Source organism: Camellia sinensis, chromosome 10 (assembly GCF_055761805.1).
Source record: "Camellia sinensis isolate YWXY chromosome 10, ASM5576180v1, whole genome shotgun sequence".
Lineage (NCBI taxonomy): Eukaryota > Viridiplantae > Streptophyta > Magnoliopsida > Ericales > Theaceae > Camellia > Camellia sinensis.
Window position 1 is genome coordinate 123,557,399 of NC_138970.1, and position 14,174 is coordinate 123,571,572.

The 14,174-nt window shown below is 35.7% G+C and overlaps 1 protein-coding gene across 24 annotated transcripts; it reads right to left on the reverse strand.

The window, feature by feature from the left end:
- Positions 1–358: 358 nt before the first annotated feature.
- LOC114302568 (E3 ubiquitin-protein ligase, putative (DUF1644)) lies at positions 359–11,166 on the reverse strand. Of its 24 annotated transcripts, none has more exons than XM_082892222.1 (5): positions 10,935–11,156; positions 6,690–6,722; positions 5,503–6,606; positions 947–986; positions 359–640 (listed from the first exon to the last, which is right to left on the reverse strand). In XM_082892222.1, exons 3-4 carry the CDS (start codon positions 6,357–6,359, stop codon positions 950–952), a joined length of 894 nt encoding a protein of 297 aa, XP_082748348.1. In that variant the 5' UTR covers positions 6,360–6,606; positions 6,690–6,722; positions 10,935–11,156; the 3' UTR covers positions 359–640; positions 947–949. The 24 variants fall into 24 exon arrangements, with proteins under 24 accessions (XP_082748348.1, XP_082748339.1, XP_082748347.1 ...); XM_082892213.1 differs by having other exon boundaries at positions 943–986; XM_082892221.1 differs by lacking the exon at positions 6,690–6,722 and adding an exon at positions 8,424–8,940 and having other exon boundaries at positions 10,935–11,122.
- Positions 11,167–14,174: the final 3,008 nt, after the last annotated feature.

The window sequence follows — 14,174 nt, forward strand, 5'->3', positions numbered from 1 at the left end:
ATTTGGTAGTGAATACTGTAGCCAAACATATATTTTGCTAGACACCCATTGTAACCAATTGGATCCATAGTATCGAATTAAAGGCAACCCCCTCTTTTTCTTTCTCGTTCAAACTATGTTTGGATCTTGAATTTGTATACTGATTTGCAGAAGGAGAGGAAAGGAAAAGAAGTAAAAACTAGAATTCTCTCTTCTACTTTTTTTTTTTTGTTTGTTTCTTCCCTTTTTCTATGTACAAATCCCACATAAATTCAAGACCCAAACACAATCTTAAACGTTGGCCATACCTGACGAGCATGCATATGCATATATATATATATATATATGCACATGTAAAGGGGACATGCAGAAGTTCAAATTTTTCACAAAGAACTCGTACATAATAAATTAAACAGCCAACTTGACGTGACAAATCCAAATAACAAAAGCAGTCGCAACCAACATAATGACATGACATGAAATTGTCAAAAGCCATATATGGAAAATCTATGTCTAACCAGCAGAGCATATACATATGTTGAGACCTGCAGCTGCTGCAAGCTTCCCAGTTGCTTCCACTTTCCAATGAATGGAGTGATGTATCTCTATGCATTTTTCTTCCATTCCATAGTTCACTCCACTTCTCTCTATTCAAGCACAGCTAGAAAATTTAAAAAGGAGAGGACAACATGAGTAACAAAACACAACTTCGAAGTTATCAACCAAACCCCTTGTAAACTGTAGCCTCCTGCTTCATAATCCAAAACATGAGGCAGTGGGAGACGGAATGAGAGTATAGAGTTGAAATTCAAGTTTCAAAATCAGGTGAGATAGTGATACCTAGAAATGCTATCAAATATTTAAATGTTTAATCCAACGTAAGATCATCAAAGAAAAGAACCCATTGTTACAGGAAGTTAAAGCATAGAAAAGAGAATGCTGGGACCCCGGGGTCATGCATACCTACTTATTAATTGTCATAGAAGCGGGAACGTCGTCTCCGAGAACTGTGAAATACAGGAAGAGTTTTCATAAATTACAAGATAGAACTAAATGAAAGAACCAACAGATATAATATTAGATTGACAAATTATACGAGCCAACTAAACAAAACTCTAGTTATACATGCATGCCTGTATGCCTATATTCATAATGTGGACATGGCAAGGGCAGTGCACCATTCAACTATATAATCGATCCACTCAGAAAACCAAACCTATCATCATTAAAAAATCCTTTCACTAGTATGGAAAACACATTACTTCTCACTATCCCAGGGAAGATGAGACTCAAGTAGTTTAAAAAAGGAAAAGGGGGGGGGGGGGTTAGTCATCCTTAGATTTGACAATAAGTAATACAATTTGACCAAGTTGTTTGTATCCTTCAGTTTATAGAAGCATTTATCTAAGAAAATTCCAATTAATGTTCTGAGATTCACTAACCAAATCAATTTAGTCGATTCTTCTGCTAGTAGTCTTTGTAGTTTAACCCCATGTCAATTTGGTCCCTCTAGGTCCAACTGTAACAATCTGTTGGATTTTAAATGAAAAATGGCCACATGCTCCTCACGGTGGCAAAATGGATAAAAATTATTTACACTGGTGGTTCTTATAATTTGCCCTTTATGTCAATTTGATCCTTGTAGCTTAATTTTGTGTTTTGCCTAAAAATTTTGCAATTTGTGTTCAATTGGTCCAAACTGAAAATGGTTTGAAAGATTTTCTTTTATATATAGAAAATAGCACATGCAACTCATGCATCCAATCTAGAAGAACATAGCATAGATAATAGGTGCAGACATTTTGTAGTTCGCAATCCCGTTGGGCAATACTCCATTCAATTGTAATTGCATTTGTTCTTTTGTTATTGTGAGAATGAGAGTGTTTTAGATGCGTATCCAAGCCAGTTTGTGCTCAAGCAAAGATATGTGCGCTCAAGTGGAGAAAATTGTAGTTGTGCGTACCGTTGTCACAATCAACCAGACTAAGAGAAAGACGTTAATCAGTAGTGGGTCTATGCAAACAAAATGTATTCATTTCTCAATCATGTTCCTCTAGACTGGGTGCGTGTGATCTACATGTACTAATTTTCTACAGAAAAGTTTAACAAATTTTATTTGGGTTAACTAAAAAAAAATTACAAAATCAAAGGGGCAAATTTCTTCCAGTCAAACCTATACAAAGTACAAGGGCCATTACTGTAATTAATATATGATCATTTTCCCATTTTGTCTATTCATTCAGAGGAACACAAGGCCATTTTCCATCAAATATTTCAATTGGACAATTTTAACACAAAATGCAAAATTAGATGGTAAAATTATTATAATTGGAACTAGGGGGACTAAATTGACAAGTTGACTTTCTGCCTAAAATTCACAAAATTGTCATTTCCCTAGGTTTAAAATTTATAATACACATACATGATCGCATCTTACACTGAAGCTTGAATCATAGGGTTATTGTGCCAAAATATGGCTAATGCACCGTTAGAACATGGCTAAATTTTTGCATTTTTGGCACTTTAAACATTGCCAAAAATAGCTTTGGCTATCCATTTTGACAGTTTAGCATTGGAGATGCTCTAAATATTAGGGTTTTGCATTGTAATATTCAACTTTGGATTAATAATATTGAGTACTAAGATTGTAGTCCTCGTGTTTCTCCTCTCTCCCTTATCTCCTCTTCCCCTACAGTGTTCTACATCAATTCAGTATCAAAGAAAACATCAATCCATTATTTATGACGAATCAAACCACTGTAACCATAGTCACAATGTTTAGATTTCAACCAGACTCCGAAACTAACACCGTCTACAACTATTGTCGTCTATTATCACATCATCTTCAAACCAATGACGATCATGTCATCACAAGCGACCATTATCGACAAAGCCTTTTACCATCATGAAGCCCTCTCGCCAACACAACACTCTTTGCCACGATCTTCCCCCCCAACATGATCCTCCTAGTCATGATCTTCTCACCGACTAGATCCTCTAAGTCGCAATCCCTCACAGTCGCACACAAGTCACCATCAATCAAACCCTTCACTGGAGTAGGCGACTACGACCTTGCATCGCTACTCATCGGCCCACCATCGGCACTGCCCTGTGCCTCCAGTCGCCTCTGGCCCTCTACGACCTTGCATCACTACTCATTGCACCACCATCAGCACTGCCCTGTGCCTCCAGTCGCCTCCGTCCTTGTTGATGCTCATCTACCCCTTCCCTCTCATTGCCATCGTCGAGACCTCAGGCTTGTGAATAGACATCACGCGGAAGCGAAATCTAACAAGTAGAGATTTTGACTCATTTTGGTCTCTTACCTGACCAACAAACAAACCCTAAAATCGATCCATTTCTTTTAACCCGTAAACCCAAAACCCAAACTAAGATCATGTTCTTTTAAGTGGACTGAGCCCAATACAAAACCAAGCCCCAACCCATTTATAAACCCTGCCCAATCCGATTTCAAATACCAAATCCAACCCTAGCCCAACAATGCTTTTAAAAATAAAAATAAAAAAAACAATCCACAACCCACACCACCAAATCTTTGTTTCAACCCACCAATCTAGCCCAAAAAACAAAGTAGTGGCCAAAAATAAAATAAAATAAATCTGACACCTATTTATTCCTTTTGTTTTGTCAACATGATGACCAACTCTGACTTGAATTCAAAGTTTGAAGTGCTTACTTGACACAATGGAATAGTGAGGAAAACTAGATATCGTTCTAACAAACGAAAGTGGCTAGATTTCATTCTAGCAAATGTGCTCTTGAATCTACCAGAAAGAAATAAACACCTTGAATCCACAAGGAATATAAGAGAAACTGCCTGAAAATATTATTGATTGGATTATTAACTCCTTAAACTTACATAGGTATTTTCAATAAATGAACTCTTGGAGACCAAGCAATCTAAAATTAGGAAACAATAATCTTGAAAAGCAAGTTACCGAAAAATTAGGAAAACAAAATCAAAGCGAATATAAAAACTCTTAAATAGAAATTCCTAAAATTTAAGAAACCTGATCAAATATATAAATTTCTAAATCTTGTCCTATATTAGACTCTCTCTCTTAAAGAACTCGCCCTCGAGTTTCCATGGATTGAAACAACTTCATACGCTTGAGTTTGTTTGCATCCACCTTGTACTTAAGATCAATCTTTTCTCGTACTTGACCTTGAAAGAGTGTAACTCTTCTTGGGATGCTTGCTGAATGCACAAGTCACCCAAGAATACTTGGCTTCCATCTATAAGCATCTGCCCCATAAGCAATTTTGGCAACTCCCTCAAAACCCTTCTCTTCATTCTTCGTCTGATCAAGGGTGTAGTTAGTAACTTCAATAGAACGAGGCAAAAAAATAAGAGCATTGTTAAGGAGTGGTTGCATTCCTTTTGTTTTCAAATCCCATGAATACAAGAACAAACTCACGTGCTATGGTAGCTCTCCAATTCACCGCCGTAATTAAGACATCAATTGGTGACTCATTTGGAATATATAATTTGACATCATCTTGCAATTTGACAATTTCTTTCTTTGACGGATCTTCACTAATTTTTTGAGACACAAAGCTTGACAGAGTACAATGGCAAAAACAAAAAAAAAAAGTTCACATAGGCCCAATGCTTAGTTTGGTTTGGTTAGTCACCCACACCAACTCCATCCTTCACCCTCCTGATCCACCAATAAGATACACAACAAACCCATTCCTCGTCAATTACTTAGATAAGCAAGTAATTAAAATGTCATCACCTCATATGTCGTCTAATTTTTCCAACCTAAGTATAAAAGGACACCACAGTGCACGATTCCCAATTTCCCACTAATGCGGGGTTTGGGGAGGACAACACATACACTGAAAAAAATTAATTAAAGTCCTTAAAATATATTTCAACATCGTAAATTAAATGATCTATCAGGATGTAATTAGATTTGGTCAAGTTTATAAGTCTACCTAAAACCAAAGTTTTTTTTTATTAGTTGCATCCAGGGTACCAAAAGTAACCCTATACAGCACAAGGCAAAGGGCTACCCAAGCCTTTCATTCAAGCATACTCATAAGATGGTAATATTACAGTTTACAAACAATAATATCTAGTCTCTATATGTACATGCCAAAGATTGTAATTCATTGTAAAAGTCAATGGAGAAACAATTTTATATAATAAAAAAATTAAGTAATATGGACTAAATAATACCTAGAAAGTGTAAATGCTGCAGATTCATTAATCCATGTTCTTTGCTATTATACTGTAACATGTAAAGCTAACATATTGAGAATCCAAAAGAGGAATGGCTCAATTTTTCCTAACCTAATTTCTGAATTTGTAGCACAAAAGCATATAAATATTCTAAAACCTAGAAAAACAAAAAGACAATAAATCGTAGACATGAACCTTATCCATTGAGAGGAAAATAAAATAAGGTCACCAAGATAAGAAACTATGAAAACCAACCCTATAACTTGGTTCTACACAACATGAAAAGTCAGAAATACAAACAAGCTATTACTGACCTGAGATTACCAGATCTCCGCCTTGAATGGTCACTTGTACTCACAAACTCATCATCAGTCTCATCAACTCTGTACTCTGCAAATTCTACTGATGTGACAGAACCCTCATCAGAATTAGATGTTTCATAACTCAAATTGCGACTTCCTCTTCTCGAATCACTGGCTCTTGACCTTCTTCTGTTTCTAGAAGTCCTAAAGTTATCAAACACCTGATATAAGATACATGATGTCCACCAGTTGCCTTCATCACCAGGGAAGTCCTCAAACTCATCAGCCGTATCATTGTCTGCATATTCGATCACATAATCTCCCAAAACCACACCACGTGGAACTTCTGATTGGATAGTGCTTAAAACGTCTATTATCTCAGAGGATTGCTGGAAGTTCTCCCAATCAAGCTGCCGAGCAGGATCAATTTTTGAAGGGCACGCGTGAGGGTGTTCTAGTTGAGCATGCTCCCGAAGTTCCAAGTAGGAGCCCATAAATGCACATTGATTCTCCTCACAATAACGTTTCTTCTCATTCAAATGTAAACGGACATTCTCAACAATAACCCACCCTGTGACTTCTCCCCTACATAAAGGACAAGATGGCTTGTCACTGGATTTTGACAATATTGGATGGATGTTTTCTAGGGAAGTAGCATCCAATGGTGAAGGTGCTTGTGAACCAGATGGCATCCCATATGCAGTTTTGAATCGATCCAGACAATTTGAATGCAAATGATCTGTATCACACACGAAAGGTCGGCATCCTTTCTCATAAGATGAGCACTGGAGGAGAACACCATTGTGAGGGAAATCCAAGCATATGGGACAAATTACATCTTCTGAGTTGTTGAGCTGAACCTCCTCCATTTGGAAGTGTAGGGCCCTTTTCTTTTTTTTTTTTTTTTTGATAGGTAGGGAGCCCTTTCCTATAAATTCAGACCATGAAGAAACCTTCTATACTAACAGTCCAAAAGCATGCAGCATACACTTTCCTCTTCTTGTATTACAAATAATATCAAAGTGGCTTCAACTACGCACGATGAATAAAAAACCAAGTTCACAAAGTATATCTGTCAGAACTTGATAGAAGAAGTGCTCGAATTAGCATGGCAGACTGTCCACACACATGGTAAAGAAGAATCATCAATAGGAATCAAGTGCAGTATATAAACAAGGTAAGGTTGAGGAATCAAATACATTTTACACTTTCATTAAACTTGTTATGTGGGCCTGGAACAGTATAAAAGAAACACATTAAAAACTTCAATCAAATTCATTAAAAAGCTTCAAATTTTAAAAAAAAAGAACAGAAAAGAAAAGAAAAAATCACATCAGAGGTGTTACCAATGAAGAATGACAAGTCAATTTTCTTTAACCATTAAATTAGTAAATAGCCAATACCCCAAATTTTCTAGAATTTCCCCTCCATGGAAATGAAGCAATGAACAAACAGTATACTTCATACAGAAGCCTGTTTTCTGAAGCCTTTGTAAACAAAAAAGCATTGTAACAGCAAAGACAATAAGCAACTATCAAACTAATACTATTAATTATAAGTGTACACACCTTGGTTTCTTTTGAGTTTAGAACTCAACTAAATCAATGAACTTTATCTACAACATAATTTACAAATTTGAATTTTAAATACTTCAAGCACAATAAAGCTATAATATCACCTCAACCCTTGACCAACTATAGGCCAACCAAAGATTACATGTGTTGCCTTTGTTAAACTTGAGATAAAAAATCTGATTCTCTTTCCTTTCTTGGTTTCAGCAGCCAGAAAAATCGTCGGTATATTGGTATTTAGATGAGAGAGCTGTTATATTTCTGCTCCAACACCACAAATATGTTTTACCCTCATTTTTTTTTTTTTGTTATTTGTGTTAGTTTTGCAAAGAATAGTAGACTTCTATCATTAATGTTACTATTAAATACAAAAGGAGTCGTCACCATCTCAAATTAAGAGCAGTTGAAGACGAGGATAGAATGATGAAATATATATAGGAGTGGAAGGAATCTCTATTGAGTCTTGCCAACTGTGAAGTCCTACTAAAATCAATGCTTTTAGCTTTGCTAAACTACGTAGTGTCATGTTTCAAGCTCCAAACTACATTAACAAAGAAGCTGAGTGCTACAATTCCAATTTTCTGGTGGGGGTTAAAACGGAGGAGAGAAAGATTCACTGACTCAATTGGAGGAAGCCGAGTAAATGAGAGGGAGCTGGTGGCATGTCATTCAACGATTTGCAGTCTTTCAATCAGCACTGGTGGCTAAACAAAGTTGGAAGCTAATGTCAGAAGAATCATCTTTGCTTAAAGGGTTGTTTAAAGGTAAATATTTTCCGAACTCCTCATTTTGGCAAGAAAAAGCTGGAAGTTAGAGTTCTTGGGCATGGTGCAGTATGATTTGGGCTACGGACCTCCTTCAGAAGGGCTGGCGTTAGAGCTTGTAAAATGGGATGAACATTCGACTGTGGTTAGATCCATTGCTTCCCCATAAGTCTACCTTCAGGATTATTTCCCAACCACCCCCATATTGTTCAGTACATATGGTTGCAGATCTCATTGATGTTAATATTAATACACATGGGTGGAAGGGGGAGATAATTCAAGGACTCTTTGTGGATGAGCATGCACAACTGATTCTTTCCTTACCAATCAGTATCTCTAACAAAATAAATTGAAGGGTTGGGCACCATAGGCAGGATGGATCTTATACGGTTAGCTCTGGACACTGTTTGGCTAAGGAAGATTTAGAACACTCGACCACTAGGACCGTAGGTGAGACCCACTTGAAGGAATCAAATACCTAAGTATCGAAGATCCTGTGGGGGCTTCGAGTTCAACCTAAAATTAAGCTTTTCTTTCGGAAGGTTATGCATGACATCTTATCTACAATTGTGAACCTCAATAAAAAAAACAGGTTAACCTGTGGTTTGTCCTATAGATGTGGAGATGCTTTTGAGATGCTTTTCCATTTGCTATGGCATTGAAGCTTATAAGGTGTGGTTGTTATCTCCTTTCCAATTGAGAAACGAGGTCTTTAATGATAATATAGTCGATTCAATGGGGGTTGCATCATCAAAGGTAGCTCTGGCTGTGGTCGTGACATGCAAGATATCCTGAGCATGGCAATGTATATTTGTTGGTGAATTTGGAAAGCATGGAATTGTTCGCACTTCAATCAAAAGTGGTGGAAGGCAGACTACATTTGTCAGCAAAGAGATTGTAGGCGGTACTTAGGCAAGGAGTTCGCATGATTCATAGCAAGATTCAACTCAACAAGTGGTATGGGTAGCACCTCCCTAGGGGATTGCTAAAATCAATGTAGATGCTAGTTTCAATAGCAAAGAGCTAGAAAGCACAGATACGGATACGAGGTACGGATACGATACGATACAGATATGGATACGGATATGGATACGGATACGGCAATACAGCAAAACCTAAAAAAGTAGAATACGGGTACAGTTAGGATACGTTTGTAAAAAATAAAAAATAAAAAATTATTAGCAGTGAGTTACACATAAACTCAAGAATGTTGAGAAACCACAGTAACTTTATGATGCAAAATACTAATATTTAAGAATTAGGTATTCATTTAAGGCAGTAGCTAGTTTAGTTTTTAAATTTTCAATAAGTCTTGCAAATATTTCATTACAATATCAAGTCTAATATGTTAATATTACAATATCAAAACAATCCACAACTTGATCCTATACTTTTTCCTTTTGCACTAGTTAAAAATATTCTATACAAGTTTATTTTCTTATTTATTATTTATATTTAATTTTACATTGTTATATTATCTGATTAATCCTTATTTCTATGTAGTTATAAGAGACATGCATGATACAATGAAGATATGTCAATTTGATAAATTCTATTACTTTAGCTTACTATGTTATTTTTATAAAAAAAACTAAGCAAAGTATTATAAAAATATTCTATTTATCCTCGCAATTATATTATATTATAATGCTATACAATAAATGATATAATTCTAATTTCGTAAAAAGAGTAATATGTGACTTGGAGCATTTGATATTTCAAAAGTATCCGACAATATGTGACTTGGAGTATCCGATACTTCAAAACTAAGTATCCGATACTTCAAAACTAATGAAAAATTAATTAAGAAGTATCCGATACTTTTAATAAATATCTAATACGTATCTGTAAGTATCCAAGGAGTATCGGTATCCGATACGGATACCATACGGACATGTCTTCCTATTTAAAGTATTCGTGCTTCATAGGCAAAGAGAAAAGGATTGGCTTGGGTGTTGTCACACGCAATCACTCCCCGTGTCTTCTTGGAGTTGGCATTAAATCCATTCCAAGTATTACACCAATCAGAATTGCCAAAGCCATGGTAGTCAGACAAGGGTTGTGTCTTGCACTGAATTGGGACTTTAGTCGGGTCTTGGACCCAATGAATATCTTATGGATTTTGAATCTCACCTTATCTTGGAGATAATGTTGGTTATATGTATCCCACATTATCCAATAGTGGACGGTTACATACACATGTATGTATTACATAATGTTTTGTTGTATCTAGATATTCCATCTCTCTCCATCGATAGATACACTTTCTATGCCCTCACCATCTCTCTGCCATCATTGAACATGAAGAAGCCTTTGCACTATGGATATTGTGGGTAACGCCTATTGTGTGGTGTTGCTCCTCCACTAGATTGAAAGTTGTTCGTGATCATAAGTGATATGAAGCACAAAACTCACCTTGGTTAGAAGGATTGGTGTGCATGAGGTACGTCTTAATCCACTACCGCTTTCACTAGAACATGTTTGTTTATGGACCATGATCTATGATTGCGACAACCTAGCTAAAATTTTAACAGAATGTTAGTTCTTTTTTGTTATTAGTAACTGGACTACACATCTTTGTGCCTGCCAAGCAGCCCCCTTCTTTTTTTTATCAGAAACAAAAGAAATTTTATTAAATAAAAAAGAAAGCACAAAGGGGTACTAGGAGTCCACCAAGGAAAGAACAAAAGCAAGCCCTTGTGATTATGGAATCCATGGGTCCTTAACAAAACCTTCCTCTTCCATGATTCAAAAAGGAATCAAGAACCACAGAAGTGATTGGGTACAGAAACATGAAGTTCCAATTTTTGTAAGACTTATCATCAAGTAAATAAATCAATACAAAATTCAATATATGGGTATGAACATAACAGATATGTGTATGGATTTGGGGGAAATTTTTTTGGGAAAACAAACCGCCATACATCTAGGATTAATAAAAATATTAAAGTCAGTTAAAATGCATTTATTTCAATTCAAAGAAAAGATAACAGAAATTCAAAATTAAGGAATCACCATGTACGAAAAGTAAAAGTCAACCAAACAATTTGAGACGCAACAATGAAATACAGCACGATCGTTTCACAGAGAGGGAGAGAGAGAGACGAACCTGGTGAGTGAAATTGAAGAGATGGTAGGTCAGGTGAAAATGCGAGTTGGAAATGGAAGACAGAGAGAGAGAGTGTGGTAAAGGCTGCGGGTGGGTCTGCCCTCAAACTGAGGTATGGTGGGCGTCGGGGGAAGGTTCAACAATGGGTAGGTGAAATTTGTTTCTTTCTTTCTTATAATTAAATAGGTAAATTATAAAGGAGGAGGATGCCCTCCAGTTGGTGGTGTTTGGATTTGTGAGAATCACTTCAGTTTTATTCATAATTTAAATTATTTATTTTATTAAGTATTTTGTGTATATTATTTATAAAAAAATTAAATTGATCTGATAATTAGGGGTGTCCAAATCAACCAAATCGAATTGATTCTTTGTATATTATTTATAAAAAAAACTAAATCGATCAGATACAAATTGATTTTTTTCAAACTGTCTAATTTTGGACAGATAACAAATTGAAAGTTCGCAGGCCGCAATCGATTTGTAAGCACCTCTAATTTATAGTCATTGTTAAGATAGAGGTTTGTTGGATTATTATTCATGTTTGTAGTCATTATTAATAAGACAAATTTGATTGTTATACTCCCAAAAAAAAAAAAAAATAAATACTATGTTGACATATTTTATTGTGTTGAAAATTTGTAAAATGTAAATCACCAAATCAATTTACATCCATCCCCCAATTTGTCAATCCGTTCAATCTGCATCCGCTGATCTGGCAGATTAGAGGTTCCTAAGTCGCAATCGAACCGCGAACACTCCTAACTGTAATAAACACATTTGTAATTTACCCTTAATAAATAAAAGAGTAAATTACACTGATCTCCTCTAAAATTTGTAGGAAATACTATTTATTCTCCAATTTTAACATAATCACAACGACTTCTTTTTTTTAATAAAGTTAAATAGACTGAAACTAATATTAGATAGTGTGAAAATATAAGAATAAATAAGTCAAAATATACATTTCAGTGAAAATCATGTGACAACATCATTTTTTCATGGGAAAATTACCATGTAGTCCTATGTAGGGGATCTATTTCCCTTCTAATCCCAATTTATTTTTAATAGATCAACAGGTCCACAGTTTTTTAAGTTTTATACCCAGAGATCTCGTTTTTTATTTTCGTATTTTTAAATGACTGTATTACCCTTTGTTTTGAGATCTATATATACGTGAAAAATCAAATTTTTGCTCCGTTTAAAAAAAGGAAATCAAATCTTCGTCTCCGCGATCTCGATTTCTTTTCGTTGTGGCGATCTCATTGTGCTATGTGGTCGATCTCATTGTGCTGTGAGGTGGATCTGGTTGTGCGATTTGAATCTCTGTGTACAGGCGATATCTGCGTACGTTGTCTCTCTCTCTCTCTCTCTCTTGATAGATATATGTATGTGTATGTATGTATCTGTCGATACATAGATATACATATATATGTATATATATATATATATATATATGTCTGTGTGTGTTTGTGGTTTGTATTTGTCGATATATATGTATGTATATATAGATAAGTAAATTTGCGTGATATGTGGTTTGTGTTTGGCGAATTTTGTTTGTTTGATTTTGATTTTGTTTGTCGTATAGTGTAATGTGTTTTGAAGTTGTATTTTCGAATTGTAAATTCTGGTGTTTTGATACTGATATGTTGTAAGTGTATAATTTTGCAATTTGGAATTATAAATTGTGCACTGTTGGTATTGATATGTTGTAACTGTATAATTTTGCAGTTTGGATTCTGTGAACAATTGTTTGTTGGTTTGTGATTTTGTAGTATGGAGCGGTGTTTCATGTTAATGTGCAAATACAGTAATTGTTGTGCTGCTATTAAGATTAGTGAGAGATGTAGTTATGATGAAGTTGTTGAGAAAATATGTGTGAAGTTCAAGGAGTTGAGTGTTGGTAACTTTTGTTTGTTTTTCTCTGTTCCTGGATATTCTAATTGTATTGTTGAATGTGATAATGATTTGGGGAATATGCTGTCAATGGTAGGTGGTAGTGGTTGTCATGTTGTTGATGTTATTGTGGGGAATAAGAGAGTTGTGGAGGTTGATGATGGTAATTCTTGTAGGATTGATTCTGTAACTTGTGAGAGTTTTTTTGTGAATGATTGTGATGATGTTGGTGGTTTGTTGCATAGTTTTTATCCAGAACCAGAGAGAGTTTTGTTGTCTGCTAGTTTGAAGGGGATTATACATAGTGTTGGTCAAGAATTTGAAGGTGGAGTGCCGGGGTTCCGCATTGCATTGGCTAAGTATGCAGTTGAGTGTGGTTTTGCAGTGAATTATTTGAAGAACGATACAACAAGAGTAACCGCTGAATGTATGATGAAGTCGTCTACGGGTTGTAAATGGTTTGTGCATGGAAAGGTGTTGATGGATTCTGGTGTTTTTTTTATAATGAAGTTGGATAATGTGCATACTTGTGGGGTTGTTGCTTGTAGATCTTGTAGCAAAATGGTTTGTTCTAGACTTGTGTCTGATATTGTGCAAAATGATATTAGTGATAATCCGTTAACTCATCCTATTGAAGTTAAAAAAAAGTTGAAGAAGCAATATGGTATAGATGTTTCTTATCAGGTTGCATGGTTAGGAGTTGATAAGGCAAGAGGTGGGTTGTTTGGTGATTTTGCAACTTCTTTTGACCAGCTTCGATGGTACCTTGAGACGGCTATGAGAACGAATCCGGGAAGTGTGTTTGAATTAGATGTGGATGAAAGTAGTGGGTGTTTTCGGAGGTTGTTTGTGGCATTTCATGGATGTTTGTATGGCTTTCAATTTTGTCGTCCGTTGTTGTTTGTTGATGGTACATTTTTGAAGGGGCGTTACAAAGGGCATTTGCTTGCAGCAACATCAAAGGATGGTAATCAAGGTATGTATTTATTTGCAGTTAGTATTGGTTTAGTTTGTCAGTGTGTTATTGTATTGTGAGTCTGCTAATTTTTGCGATTTCATGTGGTTTTGTTTGCAGGTTTGTTTCCTTTAGCTTTTGCGGTTGTTGACGCTGAAAATCAAGATAATTGGATGTGGTTCTTAAGTCAGTTGTTGAAGGCTGTTGGTTCAGGCCGGAGATTGACTTTTGTGTCGGACCGTCAACATGGATTGCTAAACGCTCTTTCAGTGGTTTTCCCCAATGCACATCATGCTTATTGCTTGAATCATTTGAAGAGAAATTTGATTGACAAATTGGTGGGACTTCGTACTAACTATAAGCTGTGTTTGATGAAAATATTAGTTAAATGT

What these genes read in the sequence shown, in the direction of transcription:
- LOC114302568 (XM_028247601.2), bottom strand. Translation starts at nt 6,359, where the DNA reads ATGGAGGAGGTTCAGCTCAACAACTCAGAAGATGTAATTTGTCCCATA. An exon ending in CGGAGATCTGGTAATCTCAG is followed by an intron (nt 987 to 5,502) that starts GTCAGTAATAGC and finishes TGTATTTCACAG; the next exon opens with TTCTCGGAGACGACGTTCCC.